Genomic DNA, 21,007 nt, shown 5'->3' with positions numbered 1-21,007 from the left:
GGGTATACCGTTACAGCATCCAATCCAAAACTATTTGAAAGGTTATAACGTGGTGGTATGGTAAAAAATAAACAGGTCTATTCCTCTGTGAAGCAAAACACCGCAAGTGTTTAACGCAGTTGACATCAAGCCAAAGTCTGCATTAGTGCGTGTAATCCTTATTTTGTAAAAACAACACCCATCACATTTTCTACTTTTAAAGCCCCGTTCCGCACCAGTATTAATCTATCCGTTTATGTTAATCCCTCCCGGTTGTTCGTCAGCAATTATATTGTGTTATGAATGAGTTCCAAAAAAAAACTGTAGTTTATGCACACACAACTCTCTTTATTTGGTAAAAGTAAACGAATGACATGTGACAAAGAGAAAATATATTACGTAGGACGGTCAAATTAATTGCGAGTGAATGCTAGGCCTTTTCGCTGAGCGTTGTCAAAACAATTTTCTCTACACGAAGCTTTGGATATAATAATCTATTACAAAATGACAGGTCTCTCACATATTACATCAAAAGCTAGCCTTTTTCATGAATATGATTGATTGTATAACGCCAAGATGTCTGAGCTTATTATGAGAAAACATTCAGTCTGCTCATTCAAATGTTATACATTTTACCAAACATCAGTGTATATCCATGATACATTTCACACTTACTGGGTTTTGAATTAAGATCTATTCTAAAAAATCAAATAAAAATAAGCTTATATATTCAAAACAATTTAAATGCAGTCTGTCAAACACTTGACCAACAGAAAATGAAAATAGTATCTATACAATAGTAAGAGAATTAAAAATGGTCCAAACCTCATCATCAGAAGAAAAATCCAGAAAGAACATGAAAAGGTATCACAAACATTTAAGTGAAAAATAACATTACTAAAAGAAATAAGCAAAGGCTAACTTCCTTTTTCCTTCAACATACTATTAAAAAAGTCTTACAAATTAGAGAATACAGATATATAAAATCACTTCCCCTGAACATTTTTGCCTCAGAAGCAAGTTTACGATACCTTCCGTTTGAGAGAAGAGAAATTACTATACATTAAAGAGACAAGTGAGTTTTCTGAAAGACAGCATATAAGGTCAGGCGGCTATGGAAACTGTGTACAATAGTATCAGTCATGTAGAAGCAGTGTGTCAGCTAAGTAGCAATGAAGTCTTAGCCATGCAAACAAAGATACATCTGAATGTATAAAGTCCCGTCTACTTTCAAAAATCACTAACGTTTGAGGGACATGAATTGCATAACCTGAGCTGCAAATTTGATTGTACTCTATTGCAATTTGCAACTGAGGAAACAAAGCCAGTAGTTAACCGATATCAATATAAAACATCAAGTCTTCCTTCAAGGTAATTTTACCTCGTATTACTTAAGTTTAAATTACTTATCTGGAACACATTAATAGCCTAAAGCTGTTACAAATATTCTAAGAAGATATCTGTTGTTTGAATAATCATGATGAAAATACAGTAGGCTAAGTTACTGACATCTAGACCGGTATAAGGCCGTTGTGGACTTAAAAATAGTCTACAGGAATATAAAAAATAACAGATCTCTGATGGAAATCTAGCCCATCCCAGTTAGAATATTCAATCAACAAGAGACCCATTCAAAATTGATTGTCAATTAAAACATTACAGCTTCACAGTGCAGACTTAGTTGGTTAGATTTTAAGTAGTGCAGATTGTGGTATGTTGTAAGTATAGAATATCGTTGGTTGACTTTAAAATTAAAATAAATAAATAAAACATAATTGAAACATGCAATTATACAATTTTTGCCCCTCTCTCATATAAAATAAAATACATTCAGATTTTTTTTTTTTTTATAAAATAAAATTATCACTTGGCATTACCCATTGGTATCTTGCTTGAGTCGCTGACTACGGGCCTTGTATACTTCAATTAGCAGGTCTTTAACGTACTGTATTTCTCGTTCTACTGATTCTGCCTTGTCCCGAAGCTCCCGGTTCCGCCCCTCAAGACCATGTAGCTGTTCTTCCAGTATGTCTAACTCCGCCCTTTTCCGCTGGCGATACCTGGTGAAGTTGGATTAAGAAAAATCAAAACAGTAAAACATGTAGCTAAGGATCACCTCTGTCTATGCTCCATCATCATGATTTTTTGACAGGGGCAAAGGATAGATAGCGTGCTGTAATCATTTGTAATAAACTCTGAATGTGTATTTGGCCGAATCATACCTGTGAGCGGCGGTTTTGTTCTGGTCTCTTTTCTTCTGTTTGCGCTCTCCGTGGGGGAACTCTGTTGGATTGGCTTCAAGTTCTGATTTTACCGAACAGGAGTCTTCCTTTGAACCCCGCGATTGCCTGTGGTTTAGGGACCCCAAGTCCAGACTCTCCCTATCAACTGAAAGACAACTTGAACCCTGATCCTCAAGGAAACCACAGTGGAAGTCATGTTGGCGCCCCAGCTGTAAACTCTCTGCTTTAACTTGCTCATTGACGGCGCCATGGAAGCTGTGATAGGCCACTGGTTGCGTTGTCTGAAGATAACCCTCACTGCCTTCTGTCTTCCATGGAATGGTGGCTTTTCCTATCTCGCCACCAGTTTTGACATGACTCAACACATCTATCTCACTGCTACTAGGACCTATATCATCGACCTCCCGCATACCATACATCAACAGGTCATCTTTCTTGTTGGGAACATCTAGAGGCCCACCAAAGCCATACCCACCGCCAACCACTTTGCCTCCCCCTATAATCTCCTCTGTGAAACGACAAGGTTTTTCCCCCTTTGGAAGAATGGCGCATCTTCTAATTTCGACTGCACTGCCCAGACAGTAGCCCTTCCCTACCACTCGTTCGTCTTCTACACCACTGTAACCGTGAAGAGTCATTGATGAGTTACCTGAGTTATTTCCTTTGGAACTCCACAAATTATTTTCAAAGACCTCACCTAACCTCGCCCCATCATTAACTCTTTTACGGCTACACCCATTGGGGCGACTGCAACTGTAAGGGACATGTCTAGGATTTTTGGATCGACCGATGGGCCCACCACAAAGGCTCAGCAGGTCTAGTTCCCCTGTTGCCAGGGTAACAAGGAGAGGGCTGGATTCCGATTGGTTGGAAGTAGGGTATGACGGATAGGGCAGTTGGTAGTATGACTGGGGACCCACTGGTTGTGGACCCTTGTCGCATTTCCCCAACTTGACTCCTTTCTCTGGCAGTGGTTCGGACAGGAAGTAGTCCTCCAGTTGAGCAAGTTCCTCTTGCAGCAGAGAGGTCATGACCTCCAAGTCAGAGGGCACCTGAATATCATTCTGAAGGGGAGATGGGGGGAGGGAGGAATTGGGGGAGGGAGAGGAATGAGGGTGTGGGAGGTAAGAAGAGAAATCCACTTCTTCCGTCATCCAGTCAGAAAGACCATCACCTGTGTGGAAAAGAAAAAAAAACACAACACATCATCATTTACTATTAGTGGTAAACGTATTTAAATTGTCCTTAATCTCAAATGTTAAAACCGCATAACATTTTAGAAGCCAGGTTGTGGAGAATGCTGTGTGCGGATAACAACAATATTTTCACATTTCAGTTGCTCTACTTATCAGAAAAGAGGTAACTAGTTTATTACTTACTGTTCGGGGAGAATGAATGTGCTGCAGTGCGGTTCCCACCTGAAATGTGGAAATATAAAAAAGCGTATTCGCTGCAACTCACCAATTAAGTGCTGACTCTCCTCTGGCACCTCCCCCCTGCACCCCTGTGATTGGCTGTGGTTAGCCTGTGGGTGAGAGAGAGTGAGGGGGTCTGCCGGGCAGATGCGAAGAGTCTTCCAAATAGGAGCTGTTGTTGCCATCATGTTGTATATTGGTCTTTTGATTCAGTCCAAGTCCAAGGGTATGCTTTGAGGCGGTAGGGTTTGAGAGTTGAGCCACAGTGTGCAGGTCTGGGTGAGCATAATGAACCCTATGGGGTGAAGAGTTATAGGGGGTTAAACCGCTATAGTGGTTTCTCACGTATCCATCAAGTAATTACATGCTTAAAACAAATAAAACATGCCATTGCATATAAAGTTAGTTTTCCTACATAGTATGGATACATTATTCTTATCACAATGCAAGTCATAGTAAGTTACTTTGTTTTGGCACAATTGCCAGAACAAACCTCTGTCCTGTTCTGACCTCTTCAAAAAAAGCTAAACAAAGAATAACTATCACAATAGCAAATTGCATTACCTGCATTGGCTGAATATATATATATATATATATATATATACGCATAATTTTTTTAGGAACGTTACTTTGGTGGAATGTCACAGCAAAACAAAAAGGACGTGAAAGTAAAAAAAACTCCATAAACAAACGAGTAACATTCTGTGGAGTAACATATGATGCGATGCAAACACGTGGGATAGACCAGTGACGTAATGCTAGTTTATGTTGAGAGAATATCACAAACTCACTTTTGTGTCCACCTATGTGCTCACCTATAATCTATATAATTCACAAGACTTGAATGGTATAGCCTAGATCTCACTATTTTGAAAAGCACAACAGAGCACTCTTAAGGCTAAAGTCATGAATCGATAAAGGTGTCTTATATGTCATATGTTGACAATAGCAGATACTTATAGTCAGCAAAAGATAAAACATCACACAATCCGTAGAATACAAGTTTAAGAAAGTTAATGAAGTTATTCCAAGCGCAAATGTAGCTACAATACATGCACAAACATTTCTCACCCAAAAGATTATCACGACAAATGTCAGTTCAGTCAAACGACGTTTCATTTTCAAAATAACTTTTGTCTTGGTTAGTCTATGTCCATGTAGAGATTTTAACCATGTCCTGTAGTCACAACCTACGATTCAATTATTATAAGAACTAGCTATTCCGATGAAAAATAAACATGCATATCAAACAAAGAAATGTGGCATGACACCCGTAATGGAACGGTCTAAATTAGTCTACAATAATAGTCTAAAGTTTTGAACGCTTTAGCCTGAGTGATGATACAAAGCAACATGTTAAACTTACTCCATTCTTGCTGAAAATGTTGTGAGTTCGGGGTGCGTTGCAAGAGCAAAGCACGGAGTTGTCTCGGATCAGAGTTCTAAACAATTTAGAAAGCCATGTCTTCCTCGGATTATCCGGGATAGTGTAAATCAAGTCGGCTTGCAGCTTTGTTGTGATGAACTTGAAGACTGAGGTACGATTAATTGAGAGGCAGCATCAGTTCATTCACACCTAGCAACCGGCTGCGTCACGAGGGCAAACCATGCTGTAGATTCCTCCGCCCTCTACCATGTAAAAAAAAAAAAAAAAAAAAACAGTCAGGGAAATAAAATACCTGTTTTGTTGAAGAAACCTGCAACTACACTAGCGATTTATACTCACATTAAGATCATGGGTTGGCAGTTAAATACGTCTTGTCTGTGAGGCTTATATGATGTGCGTAGCCTTTGTCGCTTGATATGTGAAAATGAAACAGAGTTTGATGCTACAATGCGTAAACAACTCATTTATTCATTGTTTACAAGGGACTACTTGATTTATCTTTCAACGAGGAAGAATACAATATCAGGAGATGGGTGGTTGCTATTGCAACTGAATTGCATCAGGCTTCAGGCAGAGAGCAGATTCGCTGGATGGACCGAACTTGTCGCTCTGTCATTGGCTGGGGGAATTATGTATCAAGTATGCGATTGGCTGACTTGTAGCTAGACACTGCAGCTCGACTGTTTTCAGTTTACCGCTCTATGTGCACATGTTCCATGTCAACAATCCAACCCAAGTGAAAGCAGCCTAGTCCCTGGTAGTGTGGAAGCGCACTTGTGCATTAGTGAAACTTCATTATGTTTAACAGCATTCATAGACCCACTTCTGCAATAACTATTAACGAAAATGAAATATAGATAACGTTAGATGTTAGCTCGAATGACCAGTTCATATGTTCTATTTGCAGGCTACTTCTCGCAGCTCATATTTTTGTTTATCCAGTAGACTGTTTAGTATTAGCCTTTTAATGCACTATAGGCTATTAACTTGAGCATTCTGTAAAAGTGTTTCCTTGTTTACCTTTATGTTAAACGCGACTCTTGAGTAGGATAGGGTAACTACAGTTTACAGAATGAGTAGGCAACGGTGTTTTATATGCTGGAACTTATAGACACATAGCCACAAGTGAGCATTCACTTGTGGGTGCAGCCAATAGGCTTTTTTATTACTGTTGGGATCTTGGTTAAAAAAAAAGAAAAGAGATGCCACTTCATAGTCCGCTTTGTAGTTTATTATTTACAGTAGTGAGACGCAGCTGCTTAGTTCAAATTAATTGTGTTAATGCTTGCTAATGACGATTATGCTAAGAATAATGCCTTGTTTTCCCCCTTTCAGCAAATCCTAAAGCTGATTGAAGGAGCTGTATCTTCCTGTTGCTATAGTAATAGCGAACACTGCCCCCTATTTTAGACATGTTTTGTGCTTGCTGTTGCCATGGGATTTGCAGTGCTCGCTCTCGCTCTTGTCTCCATCCGTTTCTCTATCACTTCTCACTTGCTGAGTTGCATCTCTGAAGTTGTAATTTAGCAGCGCAAATATACCAACTATGGATTTAGATGTGATGGTGTGTAGTATAAGAATATATTCCAAAATGGTAGTCTATGGCCTAGTACAAAGGCTGATGGTTTTGTTTGGCAAAATTTTAATATCCAAGAATAAAGCCTAGATTGGGCTGAATACGTACAAGAGATTTAGTCCTAATGATCGTTTCTGCTACAATATCATATTTAAATCGTTTATAATCTGGGGAAACACACCGTTTCAGTGGGACAATTATAATAATTACAGCCAAGGGATGGACAACTTATGTACACCTGTTGTTGCTTACAACTATTCAACATCCTCCAAAATCAAAGCAGCTCTTTGAAGTTGTCTTGTGGGTTACCCTGGTCTAACACTAGTCTAACGCATGACGGTTCAGAGTAGAGTTGTGGGAAACCTGATGCAATCTACACAAGCGCGATCGTAACGGAGACGAGACTGGATAATAATGGTTGTTGAAGTTAGCATGTCTCCCAGGAAAGCGCTGACTCCTCTCGCGACCCGCGCTAATTGGTCCACCGAGGGCCTTCTGTTTGCGCAGCATGTGAGAAAGCCATGCACCTTGCCTGTGCTGTCGTATTTCCCTGTATTCATGTTTTCCCAATGCTTTCCTGTGCAATTCTTTATTTCTAATAGAGCGTGTTGCAGCAAATATTGGATTTTCCTAGTTGGTTTACGCACGCAGGGGTAACCATGAATAAATTAGTAATTGAATGCCTATTAATATCAAAAGGGATGGCACAACAATTACAGGCTAATGCATTTCTGTAATTGTCAATTCAGGCTTTATTACCTCACACGCGTTGCTCATAAAGCGCAATATGAAACATAAAGCCAACACCAAGTCGGCTATAACCTGTTGAAACGGTTACAGTGATGGGTTGAAAATTTACTCTACACTTGGAGTAAAGCAAAAAGAAAGCGCAGCATGCCATGTGCATGTATGGCACATTAGTAAGAGTTACATCACCATTTCATCACTATCTCTCTCAGAATTCATTGTTGTCTTCAACTTTCCTATCCTTGAACATACGATCAAAACATTTGAAGTTGAAGAATGACTTGTGAATAGAAATGCAGGCAGTCCGCAGGGACGCTTTCCATTAATATGTTTAGCTTGCATATTTCTTTGTCTGCAGGCTTAGCCTACTGTAGGCTTACATGTCTCAACGAACCTTCAGACAGTACTCTATTAGCTCAAAGCAAAAAGTTAAGCGGCACTTTCTTTCTATCATGCGATAAAAAAACAGCTTTTATTTCAATTAGTGAAACCACAGATTTATGTCTGGTTGCGTTATTTTGTATTCCACAAGGAAATGCGATCATTTAGCGCTGTTTTATAATAAAGAGGCCAGGTGGTTTTATAGTCCTTGGGGATGTAAGGATATTTGTAAGGATGGCGCTCTCTTGATCCCCAAAAAGTATTGCGCCTCTTACCTCTAAGAAAACAATTTACGCCAAATGTGGAGTCAGATGGCTGAGCGGTTAGGGAATCGGGCTATTAATCAGAAGGTTGCCAGTTCGATTCCCGGCCGTGGAAAATTATGTTGTGTGCTTGGGCAAGGCACTTCACCCTACTTGCCTCGGGGGAATGTCCCTGTACTTACTGTAAGTAGCTCTGGATAAGAGCGTCTGCTAAATGACTCAATGTAAATGTAAACGTGCACACTATAACAAAGGCCTATGCAACTTTTCATTCTTCTAGTAATACTAATGTGTCATACATTTCAAAAGCAGTGGAGAAGACTGAAGTAAAAACTTAAGAAAAACTTAACCAACAACAATCAAGTGCCACAAAGGTGCCACTGCGAATACTGTCAGAGAAAAATCCTTTTTATTTTTTTAGTCAAGCAAGGTTTCTAAGTCAAGTGCAATCAAGTCTCAAGTGGCTCCTCAATGTCATCAGTGTGCTCGTGAAGTGTCAAGTTATTCTTCACAAGGTGCTCAAGAGCCCTGGAGCCCGCTACCTATTTCCTTTGAACTCTGGGTGTGTCCTCTCAAAGAACAGAGATTTAGTTAACCTACACTCATCTGGTTCTTGACAGTTAATATACCATTGTAATAATGAATCAAAGCCCATAGTCATGTGGAATTGTCTAGGTAGCTTAATTTGTTATTAAATGTATTGTTTACTTCTCCACAATAAGACATGCAGTATGTGCAAATTTGGGTTGAATCACCATGTATAGGAAAAGTGTTTTAATATGTAATTTCATATGTATTTCATATGTTTGTTACCTGTCACCAAAAATGTGTCCTGTCATTTATATCACCGATGTTCCAATGTTGTTTGGATGCATTATGACAGACATGCAGTGTTTTGAAAGGTTACAGTGCAAAATTGTGGCTTTTCAAGACATGCTTGTTTCATAAGCTGTAGCACATAGTGCTGTAAAACGTTTCATAAAAGCGGAATTCATTGCCCTCATCTGGACACAATTGGTATTATGCTTTGGATGTATCGTGTGGTTTTATTTGACAGTTTTCGTTCGCCTTTTTGCAGGTTAAATATTGTTTTTCATGGTTTGCACATTCTTCATATGAGCTCCCTTTTGTGTTTGTGTGTGAAATCTGCGTGTGTGGATTGTCAGGAATGGGCATGCACATTCCTCTCGTATCTCTTTTAAATCACTTTGAACTCACATAGTGACAGAGAATAATTTAGTGGTGCTAATATCTCTGGCCTGCATGTTCCAAAGGAAACTTGTGAAAACATGTTTTGAATGATGTGCCAGAATTCATCTGACAGAAAATCATCTCTGTGCTCCTCCTAAGAGCACAAAGATGTCTTCATTTTCTCCTCTTTTAGGTTGTTTTTACACACTCCTTGATATCTGCCATTAATATTGACAACACCCTGTGAGACCCTTGCATTTTCAGTACCAGACCTTCCTATTAGTGTGCTAAAGGCCTGGGGACCATGTCAATCTGTGCGTGTGAAACTGGAGGGAGATCACCCGATGCTCATTAATATTTTACCAACACTGAAGCCGGGTGTCACTCGCGCTCATCGCCATGGTAATGAGCACCCACTGCCCTCTCAAAGAGCTGTTCATTATTCAGCACGGCACCTTAGGGGCTCTCAGGTATGGCATGCATGGACTTCTCAATGTCAGACAAAGACCTGTGTTGATCATCTCTGTCATGTTCACAGACATTAAAGGGCCAGTGTTTTCTAGGACGGCGTGTGTATGTTTTCAGACGGCTGAGGGGCTGAAGGTCCTGTAGATTACGCAGGCTTCTATCAACATCAGGCCATGTCTTTCTTTTGCTCCACTTCCAGCCTACAAATGAAGCCGACTGAATATTTTGCATGGTGGTTTCCTGCAGTTACCTGCATGTCTCTTCTAGGCCCCACCACCCTAATAGGATCTCAAACATGCATTAATCACAAGGAATCCAGTCTCACGTTATCATTGGTCTGTCAACACACGCAGCACTAGGTGAAGTGTCACTTTCACATTTCGAGACTTAACCGACTGCAGAAATCCACTTGACAGTTATTTCCATTTGAATTTCACTAAGCAAAGTGGTTATTCTACATTAATCTGGGTAGGATTTAGTTCTTACAGCTAATCTTCTTGTGTTACAGGCGCTGAGACATTTGAAGTGTAACTATTGTGGCCAAGGGTAACAAATATAGTTATTTTTATGGATAATTCTTAAAATGCACTCATTTACTTTTCCAGCATATTTTCCTATTTAGTGCAGCAGTGTTGAAGATAGTTAATGATGTAAATAATGTCAGTTTTGAGAGGACTCAAATTTGTTTTAAGAGAAAAAATAATGTGTAGTACAATTACATGCCTGAAATAAAATGATACTTAAGGCCTGTGCATTTGTTTTATTTCAAAGTTGTTTATGACAAGATAGTGTTACCATATGACATAACATGAAGTACCAAGCTTTGTTTACGCTTCAGTTTTGTGTTGTCTTCAACCTGACACTGGTTTGAAATGCAAGCATGTTCATGTGATCTCCCTATGAAAAGTATTTTTTAAAGAATATAAAACGGATTAATTTCTTGACACTGTCCAAACATACAGAAAAACAGTAAAGAATACAGTATATGTTACAAACATTTCAACAGAATAGTCTGTAACACAATATAAAATAATTAAATGAGCATTTAGTCAAATATGTACTATTAGGTTCATTGGCAACTGAAACTGCATACATATTATTTTGAAATGAAAAAGGAAATACTGTTTATATACTTTCAGTCTTCATACACAGTTCCCTTAATGGAGTCATTGGCAGGTAGTATAAACTCATTTAACCAGGCATGGCAATCACGCAGTATAAATACAACTCTTAGATTGACTATTGAACAGATTAAGTAAAAAAGCTTCCCTTTCATTTCCTTAGTATTTTTGACTCATGGTACAACAAGTGTGAGCACCAGAGAAGCCACCGTATGTGGAGACGTCCATCCCAGATCACCCGAGTCCCGTCCTCAGAGTTTCACGTGGCCGGTGAGAGGGAGAGCGGAGGGTGGGTGTTTGGGAGAGGACCCATGCTATCTCCTGGTATTGTACAGGTCTGGAACCCTGTTGTCCCTCAGCTCATGAACTGTGTGTAGCCCTCTGCACCCGTTACTATGACGTCCATCCAGATCCTCATGGCCTCTGGAGAGGGGGCCACCATGAAGTAGAGACGGTCGTGAGTCTTCACACAGAAGGTCAGGGATGGGTTTGGGCTCTGGGGGCAAAAAAATACACATTTTACCATTTGTGACAGGTCAATTACCTGCATTTCTGACACTTGGACAATCATTATAAAGGGCATACTAGCAGATCATTCTAGTTGTAACTGTTTTGTAAAAAAAAAAAAAATCCATTATTTAAATACTGTCAAAAGCATTTAAAGTATGTTATTAACAATGTTACATTCATCAAAAAATGTATACCATGCCTCAAGAATCATATATATATATATTTTTTACTAGTATGTATACAATGATTTATTTAATTGGAGAAACATACCCGATGAGCATTATAATAAAAAACTAAAATATATACAGAAGTGAGGTCTGTTATCTTAAAAATAATAACTGTATCACTACCTTTGTGGCACTGCGCAGGTGATCGTAGTAGACCTCCTCTATAGCCTGGAAGTAGATCAGCCCTTTCAGCTTGGTCTCATGCTTGTCTGAGAGGAGAGACAAGAGATCCAGTTTATTACTTCTTCACTCTGATGCAATACAACGACTGTCTTCACGTAGTCTGAGCATGGACACATTCCCTTCCATTGGATTTTCATGAAGGAAATCTAATGATTTTGTTTTTAAATAAATACACTCAGGTAAAAAATACATGAAGGTAGTTCACCCTGGCTTGTAAATTGATGTAAATAAATGCACTGAAGACTGAAAGTGCATGCTTATTTATTGAGAGAAAACCCTACACCTATGTTGATGTGATTAAAATCACATAAGCTATTTTAATTTTGCTTATCTAGATATGTAACGCTTGTAGTATGCCATATATCTTTGAAAGAATATAGTTGTAAATGTTTTTTAATTTAATTATTTACAACTTGATGTTGTTCTCTTTCAAATAAACAATAGTGCTGCATTTTTATATTTTCCATGTGCACTTAAAGTGCCTGGCTGAAGACAAATACCCCACAACAATTAAAGACAATCTTTTGAAATCCGGCCCGTATTTTCTCTTCATCCATGCATTTTTGTTAAGCCAAATCTGCTTAGTAATGAGATAAATGTTTTTGAAATGTTGTGAGTTTCGTTTTGTTAGTCACGAACAAGCCAGGAGCTAGCCTTCTCCCATATCAAATGCACAGCTAGAGAAACTATTGCAGCTTATTTCATCATCATCATCATCATCATCATCATCATCATCAGGAGTGAGTGGGTGAAAAGGCTACGAAAGTGAGTGGAGGGAGAGCAGTGGAGACCATGGCAGGAGTGGGCACACTAAGCCAACACGCAGATACACAGTTTGCACTTAGGAGTAGAATCCTATTAGAGAGTATCTAATAAAGCCATGCCAATGTGACCTGACAAGCAATGACCTCTGGTCTGATGAGCAAAGGCATGGCAACATAAGGTTTCATGTCTGTTGCTCTTGGTCGAGAACTCATTCAAAATCCTGCATGTGCGGTTATCTTGAATGAAAGAACATTGGACGCTTTGAGGGTGGTTTGTATCGTAAGCTAAGGCGCCTTCACCCTTTCATTCCGTTACAATTCAAAGAAACCTCCACCCTTCCCCACGCGCCTGCCTGAGAGGAGAAGGGGTCACGCCCCATCATCACGTGACGTGAAGTCCCTCACCTACGTAGTAGGAGAAGTTCCTCTTGAGGCGGTCAAAGACAAACCAGCGTTTCTTCCAAGACTTGATCTTGCCCCCCATCTTGACCAGATGCCCCTTGCACATCTTCTCCGTCAGGATGACATAGGGACAGGTGTCCACACTGTGGCCCGAGGACTCCACGTGGGCGCGCAAGTCAAACTCCTCCTTCCGGATGGGCAGGTAGCGTGTCATAGGACGGGCCTGCGGGGAGGGAGATTAGGAGGAGCTGTACAATCCTTCAGGCTACAGTACTGAGTGAAGAGGCAGGGCTGGTAATAGAGCATCATATGTTAAAGGTGTAATTAATAGGGCCAGGTACTCAGTGTTTGTCTCTAGGTTGCTAGTTTAGTTCAATTATTCATACAAGGGAAAACAATTAGAAACAATCAGCAGAGATAAAAGCATGATGGGTATGTGGTACTATAGAAACAGATCTTTTGCTCTCTCTTCTTTCCCCTTTCTTTTCTCGCTGTACTTGCCTCTCAGCCTCCATATCCCCCCTCCCTCCTCGCTCTCCCCTCACACACACTCTTTGATCTCCTCCATACCCACTCTCTCTCTCAAGTTTGTTGTCTATCATCCTCTCTGTCTCTCCCGCTCCCCGTCCCTCCCCCTTCCTACCCTCATCTTTCTCCTGTCCTCCATCCTCTCCTCCTGCTTCTCCACTGACCTGGGAGAAGTGCTTCTCTCTCATCTTCACCTCCTCCTCCACCAGCCTCTGCCTGTGGGCGGTCTCATCCTGCAGCCTCCTCTCGGCCTCCTCGCGCCTCCTCCGCTCCTCCTCCAACAGCTGCCGTCGAGCCTGCACCTCCCTCTCCTGGGGCCGGGGGGGAAGAAGAAAGGAGAACAGATGGAGAGAGAGGGGGGGGGGAGTGAGGAGGAGGGGAGAGAACATAAGTGAATAGTGTGGGGGTAAAGACACAAACAAAACAGTAGAAAAGGGTCAGTAGGTGTGTAGGTAAGATAAGGGTAAGTGAGGCAGGAAAAAGGACATTTAAGGTTAAATACTACAGTAGCCAAGTGACAGGAAATTTGGAAATGGGGAGGTCCCCAATTCTGTTCTTTGTTTGTCCTCAATATACCAGCTTAAAGGGTAGGGCATCAGTTCAAATGTGGGGGCTGGATTGCTTTTGATACAATAAATCAATAAATGTAATGAATAATTGCAAGACCCTGTTTTTGTGCATGTCAGCCCTACATGATCTATAGTATACCCTACAGTATTTCGATTGCCCCAAGAGAGCGATTGTTGGACATGCGTTTGATCACTCACTCGACTCTCCACCAGCCTGGCTTTCTCCTGCTGAGCCTCCTTCAGCATCTTCTCCATCTCCTCGATCCTCAGGGCCTCAAGCCCACTTCCACTACGCAGGCAGAGGAAAAACAGCTCTAATGAGATTCCACTCCAAGACTGGGAGAGGAATGTAAACAAAGCCATGCCTCTGAACCAAACGTCTTGAAAAACAACACATCCTAATCAGGCGAGCGTTATTCTTTGCTGTGAGCGCTAGTCAGCTAACTGGTTGTACAGCGGCAGGAAACAGTTATTACTCCGCCGCGGGGAAATGCCCAAAAACTTGAACGCACAGGTAAACTTTTCTTCCGCTTGACGTAGTTGGCATGGCAACTGGCAGTGTAATTGTTACCAAGGGAACAGACATTTAACAAAACATGTTGTTAAGGGAACAAAGCACAGTGACCCTTCTTTAGGTAGATAGGGCAGACTTGAGTGTTCCCATGGAAACAGGCAAGTTGCCAGTCTGCCAGTCTCTCACCTTTCTGGGGAACAGGCGGAGTTGCCAGTGGAGACGCTGGTCTCCACGCTGTCGGAACTCTCCAGGCTTAGAGTGTCATACGCCTGGTCACCAGCGGGCGGTGCCTGATGATGCAGGATGGAGTGGTGGACCAATGGAGGACCTGTGAGAGGATGTAGAGGGTGAAAGGACTACTGCGCCCCCTACTGGCAATAAACAGTCATTACAACAAACACTCCCACTAGACTGCTTCCGGACAACGTTGGCACAGGCTAACCTCAAGCACAGGACAGAGGGACTGGGAGACTGACGGACACATGGACAGACAGGAAACACAATGTCCCATGTTGTCTTTTTCTCTGAGAGGGACTTCCCAGGGAATACTGGGTGGAACCAGAGAAGAGGGAGGGGTTACCTTTACTTTGCAGAGCCAGCTGCCTCCTGGTGTCCATGTCTGCAGGGCTTAACACTGACAAGTCCCTGGGCACCAGCTGAAGGCCCTGTGAGACACAGAGGAAATAATACCGAAACAAATCTAACGGATGTCACAGTGTTGCATTACCTAACCCACGTGGAGCCAACCAGGTCTCACCCCAACTCATCAGGCTCAGACTGGTAACACACTTCGTCCTCTCCCAGAAACAATGCTTTTCGCCGTGGCACCGGTGCTTTGACCGCGTGGGTGACGTACACAACAGAATGAAGGACATGTGCTTACCTTGGTGGGTGTGCTTCGTCCCAGCGTGACCCCATTGGACTGTGGCGGGGTCCCCGCTCCGTTGACGTTAGAGCGCGGTGGTGTCTGTCCGACTTCACCATCCGGTTTGGACCGGAACACCTGGAACAACGACAAAAGCCAATAACACACTCGACCCACAGGCACAAAGCGTCTAGCAGTAGAGAAAACGTGACAAAAGCAGAATGGAGGAGCAGAACTGAGCCAGCTAGGGGGCGTGGAGCGACAGTGTTTACCTGGCCTTGCCTGCGAGAGGAGTGAGACTTAGCAGGAAGTGGAGGGGGGCAAGGCTGAGGGGCATCCCCAGAAGACATGATATCCTGGTACCAGCGCTCTAAACTGAGGCTGCTGTTGTGAGGCCTGTTCCACTCAGGCTGGCTCTGAGGTGGTGCGGCCAATGTGTCCAGCCAAAGGAGCAGAAAGCAACAGTCAGAGACAGCACGAGATGCAAAAGCAGGCAGGGAACGGAGTAAGAGTAGAATATCGGGAGAATAGATACACATGCTTTGGTAATACATCTCAATATGTAAACGTATAGGTGTATTACCAACACAGTCATTCACAATTCCTAACATGGCATCAAAGGAATAAAAGCTAAGATTTCACAATGATTGAAACACAAACAATTGGTTGTGGTCACCGCCTTGCAATGGCTCTCAATAAAAACGTGACTCTACGAGAATCATCCACACACATATTTATTCAGTTAGACATGTGATCTGCAATAACTACAGGGTAAGAGAAACGGCAGGGTCACTCAAAGGGGAGGGGCACACACCTCAACTGAGAGAGGGCGGGAGGGGCCAGATGGCGTTGAGAGGCAGGAGTAGGAAGGGTCAGAGAGAGCAAGCTGGAATGACTGGATAGAGGAGGCAGGGGAGGGCTCAACTTTCTGCATCCCAAACATCTGACTCAATTGACTGACGGTGATGTATTCCTTTACACAGACGACCCAAGCAACCAGCACACACAGACAACCCGAGCAAACAGGCACACACAGACACGCGCACACAATTGGAACAGATTTTTGGAGAGAAGAAAAACAAATAGGAATTTAGAAGATTAGAGGATGTATCTTTTAGCAAGCTACGAAGCAAAATAATGTATAGAAATGTTTATAGACAGCAAAAAAAAGAGGCAGAAAACAGCCAGAAAGGCAGATCAGCAGCTGGAGTGTGAGAGAGCAGGGGCTGTTATACCTGGCGTGGGGCAGCAGAGGCTACAGGGAGAGGGAGGCAGTGAGGAGCAGGAGGGGTGGAGGGAGGTGGATAGAAACCGCTTCCATACATCTTATAGACATCAGCAAGCCTGAGGTACTCCTACATCAACACCCCAAACACAGCAGATAAGGTTGAGAGATGGGACTAGATAGAGTTCTCGATAAGCATTAACGTGTCACACACACATTTCTACACACATGCTCATATCCGACAGATCAGTTATGATTTCTGTCAATGTTTTTTTAGATAGCCAGCTCCTCAAGGATAACTTTATCCGGCTCCCGTCAAAAATTAAAAGTTAAAACACACAAAACACACCAAAACCTACTAAAACGCATCATAGCTCAACACAATGGAACATCCAGAACACACCAGAACACACCAGAACACACCAGACAGACCCCACCATGATCACTGAAGCCCATACGAACATATAAGCTGACTGTAGGAACTCACACCTTGTCAAAGCATTATGCTCCACACTAATACAATTCCTCACACCACTAAGCTAATTTAACGTTGTCCTTGACACCATGCTCATAATACCATGAAGAACCGGTTGGTTAGTTTCTGAGCTCTAGGGGGAAGTGGAGGCTGCATGCTGCAGTCCGTTTACCTCCTGTGGCCTGATGGGACAGAGTTCAGGGGAGGGGGTGAGAGAGGAAGAGGAGGAGGAGGCTGGGGAGGGGCAGGGAGTGTGCAGAGAACCTTCCTCCTCAGCAAGGTCAGGTTCACTGATGTGGAGTACGTCCTGTTATGAAAGTTTTCAGTTGCTACGGTTAAAAATCCACCACGCGTTAATACTACACACAGCCCTAGGAGAGACCCTTCACTTAGATGACAGGAGCTATGTGGTTAGGTGTTCAGGTTACTGCTGCACACTGAAGTGTCAAGTGTCAGAAAAGGAAACAATTATTGGTAGGAAGAATACCCTGAGGCGATGCACATACAACACAGCAGTTGCCAGACTTTCAATGATTCAAATGACATCATTTCAGAGAGATGTGAGAAAACATGCAAATTGTGTATCTCAGTTGAGTGGATTCAGTGTCATGAACCATTCCATTTGCCTCCTCTACCCAACCGTTCCATCAGGGTTCGACTGGGTCTGAGGGTGTGAGAGATGGCAGCTATCCTCACCTCCTTCATGTTGCTGATTGGCTTGGGGAAGCTCCTCCCTCCCGTCAGGATGTGGTACCTCTGCTCCAAAGCAATCAGCCTGTCCTTCTCCTACAACACAGACAGACCATGGAGATCACCCATAGCTACCGGCTAGCATGCGGCTAACAAGCTCAGCAGCGACGAAGGAGTGAGCATGGATAAGATCTGAGTGGTGTTCAGGAAAAGCTTTGAGCTGCTAAGTGGCTGTGTGTCGGGTCTGACTTTGTGGAGAAGCTGCAGAGCCAGGGTCCTGTCCTTGGCCATCTTCTCACAGTCCTGAGCAGCCTGCAGGCCCAGCTGATTGGCCTGACTCTCCAGAACACCCATCTTCTCCTGAGGAACACAGCCACAAGCCGGCTTGGAATTCCTGTCAACGTTTGCCCTTGGTGCTAGCTTGCTAGCACGCTATCCCAGATGCTCCCCTGGGCTGTGGTGTGCGGGCGTGTCTCATCCTACCTTCCTCTTGGCCACGCTGCGGTAGTACTCGGCCCTCTCCTGGAGCAGCTGTCGGCTCAGGGTCTCCTTCTCCTCCTCCAGACCGCTCTCTCTCTCCAGCTGGCGAAACTCCAGGTCCTCAAACTGCTTGGTCCCACTCTCCAGAGCATCGGCCCCCTACACACACACACACGCACACACGCACACACGCGTACAGGCCCAAGCACACCGAGAAACACACCCATCAACTGATGGTGATGATGTAAAGAAGCATAGGATGAACTTGCTCTGAAGACTCACTCCTAATAAAACAAGCCATCCATACCCTATATTTAAAGATGCCACCCAGATATAAATATAAGTGCAAGTAGATGCAGGCTAGGCAGGCTTGCTTTAGCATTCATTAATACTGGTATAATGTGATTAGTAACAGCAAGTGGTTACGCTGTGCGTGGCATATTGAAGCGTACAGCGAGAAGATGAACCTAAAGCACTTTTGAAGATATATATACACAACGAAAAAAGTAAAAGTCATAAAAACCTTCCACGACTTTTAGTGGTCTTCTACAAGGCAGTGAGCAGTGGCAGAGAGGAGATGCAAGACCCAGCACATCAGTAGTTGTGTTTTGATGGTATGAAACACAGCGGATGGTTTGTTATGTCTACAGCCACTATGTTTAGAGTGTTTTGGGATGTGTCGTGGCGGCTGGACTCTGGTTTCGTGAGAAGCACTGACCCTGCGCAGCTGTTCCTGTAACTGTTCCCTCAGTGACTCAGGGCAGTTATGGAGCTGGCTCTTCAGCTCATTGTACCCCTCACGCAGTCTGTCCAGGAGTTCCCTCTCAGCCGACACATTAGCCCTCCCCTAAAACACACACACACGCCCACCATCCCAAGGAGAAACAAAAAAACACACACACACACACACAACTCAGTCCACACGCCATGCAGCCAAGCTTTTTGAAATGAGGTTAGGGGGTCAGGACATTACAGTAGGTGAGTCTGGGGTTTGGGGGAAGGTTAGGGTTAAGGTGCAGAGATGCAAGGCTTAACTCAAATAAACAGCAATGTTTTCTGACAGATGAAATCCTGAGCGGAGGCAAGGATGTACTGTCTGCAAACTCTTCTTTAGAGTTCATGGCAGGCAGATACACATTTGTACATTCGTCTTCAGCCCAGTAGAGAGAAACTGAGGTTCAGACTGTGCTGGAGGACAGTGTGACTGCATGCATCCAACCCTGTATGTGTGTGTATCTGTCTGGCACGCCTGGTGCTTGCATGCCAAATGTGTGTGTGTGTGTATGCGTGTGTTGTGTCGGCATGTGTTTGTGAGTGAACTAACAGGTGTGTGTCTTCTGGTTCTACCTTGTCCTTCTCCCTCTGGGTGGCCTTGTCCAGCTGGCTCAGTTTGAGCTGTAACTGGGCGATGATGTCCGTCTCTGCCTCCACCTGCTCCTGCTCCGCCTGCCTCTCCCCCTGCAGCAGAGCTCGCTCCATCTCCGCCTGAAGACAGACACACACGTAGGGGGGAGATGCTTACTAGAGCGTCCTGGCTGCGGCTCACCGAAGCCCGGAGCAAGAGCGGCGGCGTCAGAGGGGCACGGAGGCGGTTCGTGTTGTCGCGGGCTGCTGACCTCCTGTCTAGACTCCTGCAGCTGCTGCTCCATCTCTGTGACCCTGTGTTTGAGCTCATCCACCCTGGCCAGGACCCTGCCCCGCTCCTCCTCCAGGTACACCTGCTCAGGACTCCCGCCTGCGGCCAAAACAACCCCAGACACGTCCTCACACTGCAGGGATCGGAGGGCAAGAAAAAAGGGTTACGGGATAGACTCTCCATGTATTCATGTAACAAATAGTATACGTGTGCTGAAAGAGTGTGTGTATGTGTGTGTCTCACCTCCTGATGGGTGCTCTCTGTGCTGCTGGACTCTTCTCTCTGGTTCTCCTCGTCACTCTCCCTCTGCCTCTGGGCCCCTCCCCCTCGCTGGACAGGCCCCGCCCCTCTCTCTGCGGGGGGCCCTCTAGCGCCCTCCTCCCCAGACCCCGGGAACAGCCCGGTCCTCGCGGCCTCGTTCAGACCCACAGGGCAGTCACCTTTGTTGTACTCTGCACACAGGTTCAGGATGGTGTCTAATCTCTGGCGCTCCTACACATACACGCATAGAGACAGAGAGAGTGACAGAGAGAGAGAAGGTGGTGAGAGAGGTTAAATGGCTGGCAGAGGGTCCGAGGAGGTGTCCTTGTGTGACATTGTTCCCTTTAGGCAGCTGTCCCCATGCCATCGGCAGTGACTGACTGTAACCCGACACCCGGGGTGACAAAGCGTACATGACATCTCTCCAGGGGGTTCTCCTTAGCTTCTGCTGAGGCTAAGATGGCATTTCTGTGCACTCTCTATAATCATAACTAAGTCATGAGATCATCTCGTAACCAAAAGACATGCGTGCTTTTACGACAACCACACAATCACAAACACTGTCTACTACCTGTGGAAATGGAACCTTCTAGACATTTGGTAACAATAGACATTCGGTTCAACAGACAAGTCATTCAGCAACACCAGATAAACAACGGAATTAGAACTATCTAAGCAAACACTCCGACATACTGTACAAATATATACTACTGACCACAGAAGGCACAAACACGCAGAGCTTTAATACAAACCAAACCTCACAGACGGTGTACACATCCAGCTAACACAAACACACACACCCCAATAGGGCCGAGCAGAAGCAACCGCCTTCATTCCTTCAATTCCCAAGCTCCCCATCTCGTGGCCCGCTAATGACATCATCTGACCTCTCACCTCTGACCTGACC

The 21,007-nt window shown here is 43.8% G+C and overlaps 2 protein-coding genes across 11 annotated transcripts in view; both read right to left on the bottom strand.

Moving 5' to 3' along the window:
• Nucleotides 1–289: 289 nt before the first annotated feature.
• On the bottom strand, nucleotides 290–5,224 carry atf5a (activating transcription factor 5a). Its single transcript, XM_047021044.1, has 4 exons — nucleotides 5,004–5,224; nucleotides 3,684–3,932; nucleotides 2,202–3,396; nucleotides 290–2,039 (listed from the first exon to the last, which is right to left on the bottom strand). Exons 2-4 carry the CDS (start codon nucleotides 3,823–3,825, stop codon nucleotides 1,853–1,855), a joined length of 1,524 nt encoding a protein of 507 aa, XP_046877000.1. The 5' UTR covers nucleotides 3,826–3,932; nucleotides 5,004–5,224; the 3' UTR covers nucleotides 290–1,852.
• A 5,171-nt stretch (nucleotides 5,225–10,395) lies between these two features.
• phldb1a (pleckstrin homology-like domain, family B, member 1a) overlaps nucleotides 10,396–21,007 on the bottom strand; it is a 29,652-nt gene continuing 19,040 nt past the window's right edge. For 5 of the 10 annotated variants that reach the window (XM_047021030.1, XM_047021034.1, XM_047021032.1 and 2 more), the window contains 19 exons: nucleotides 20,083–20,331; nucleotides 19,820–19,972; nucleotides 19,551–19,688; nucleotides 18,922–19,050; nucleotides 18,207–18,362; nucleotides 17,973–18,083; nucleotides 17,730–17,819; nucleotides 17,206–17,340; nucleotides 16,569–16,688; nucleotides 16,148–16,306; nucleotides 15,606–15,749; nucleotides 15,352–15,471; nucleotides 15,049–15,133; nucleotides 14,655–14,796; nucleotides 14,153–14,243; nucleotides 13,550–13,696; nucleotides 12,861–13,080; nucleotides 11,632–11,717; nucleotides 10,396–11,267 (listed from right to left, as the gene is read on the bottom strand). In XM_047021030.1, the coding sequence (XP_046876986.1) occupies nucleotides 11,127–11,267; nucleotides 11,632–11,717; nucleotides 12,861–13,080; nucleotides 13,550–13,696; nucleotides 14,153–14,243; nucleotides 14,655–14,796; nucleotides 15,049–15,133; nucleotides 15,352–15,471; nucleotides 15,606–15,749; nucleotides 16,148–16,306; nucleotides 16,569–16,688; nucleotides 17,206–17,340; nucleotides 17,730–17,819; nucleotides 17,973–18,083; nucleotides 18,207–18,362; nucleotides 18,922–19,050; nucleotides 19,551–19,688; nucleotides 19,820–19,972; nucleotides 20,083–20,331 (2,616 nt within the window). In that variant the 3' untranslated portion in view covers nucleotides 10,396–11,126. The remainder of the gene's footprint in view (nucleotides 11,268–11,631; nucleotides 11,718–12,860; nucleotides 13,081–13,549; nucleotides 13,697–14,152; nucleotides 14,244–14,654; nucleotides 14,797–15,048; nucleotides 15,134–15,351; nucleotides 15,472–15,605; nucleotides 15,750–16,147; nucleotides 16,307–16,568; nucleotides 16,689–17,205; nucleotides 17,341–17,729; nucleotides 17,820–17,972; nucleotides 18,084–18,206; nucleotides 18,363–18,921; nucleotides 19,051–19,550; nucleotides 19,689–19,819; nucleotides 19,973–20,082; nucleotides 20,332–21,007) is intronic. The other 5 variants (XM_047021033.1, XM_047021035.1, XM_047021036.1 and 2 more) reach the window with 5 other exon arrangements.

This window comes from Hypomesus transpacificus, chromosome 5, assembly GCF_021917145.1.
Source record: "Hypomesus transpacificus isolate Combined female chromosome 5, fHypTra1, whole genome shotgun sequence".
Taxonomy (NCBI): Eukaryota; Metazoa; Chordata; class Actinopteri; order Osmeriformes; family Osmeridae; genus Hypomesus; species Hypomesus transpacificus.
Note: the sequence above shows the minus strand (reverse complement) of the source record. Positions and strands in the feature narration are given on the sequence as shown.

Bases quoted from the DNA above. Each gene is read 5' to 3' on its own strand.
- atf5a (XM_047021044.1), bottom strand. From the start codon at position 3,825: ATGATGGCAACAACAGCTCCTATTTGGAAGACTCTTCGCATCTGCCCG. The intron at 3,397-3,683 runs GTGAGTTGCAGC...TTTTCCACACAG, and splicing joins GGAGAGTCAGCACTTAATTG to GTGATGGTCTTTCTGACTGG. The intron at 2,040-2,201 runs GTATGATTCGGC...CAACTTCACCAG, and splicing joins AACAAAACCGCCGCTCACAG to GTATCGCCAGCGGAAAAGGG.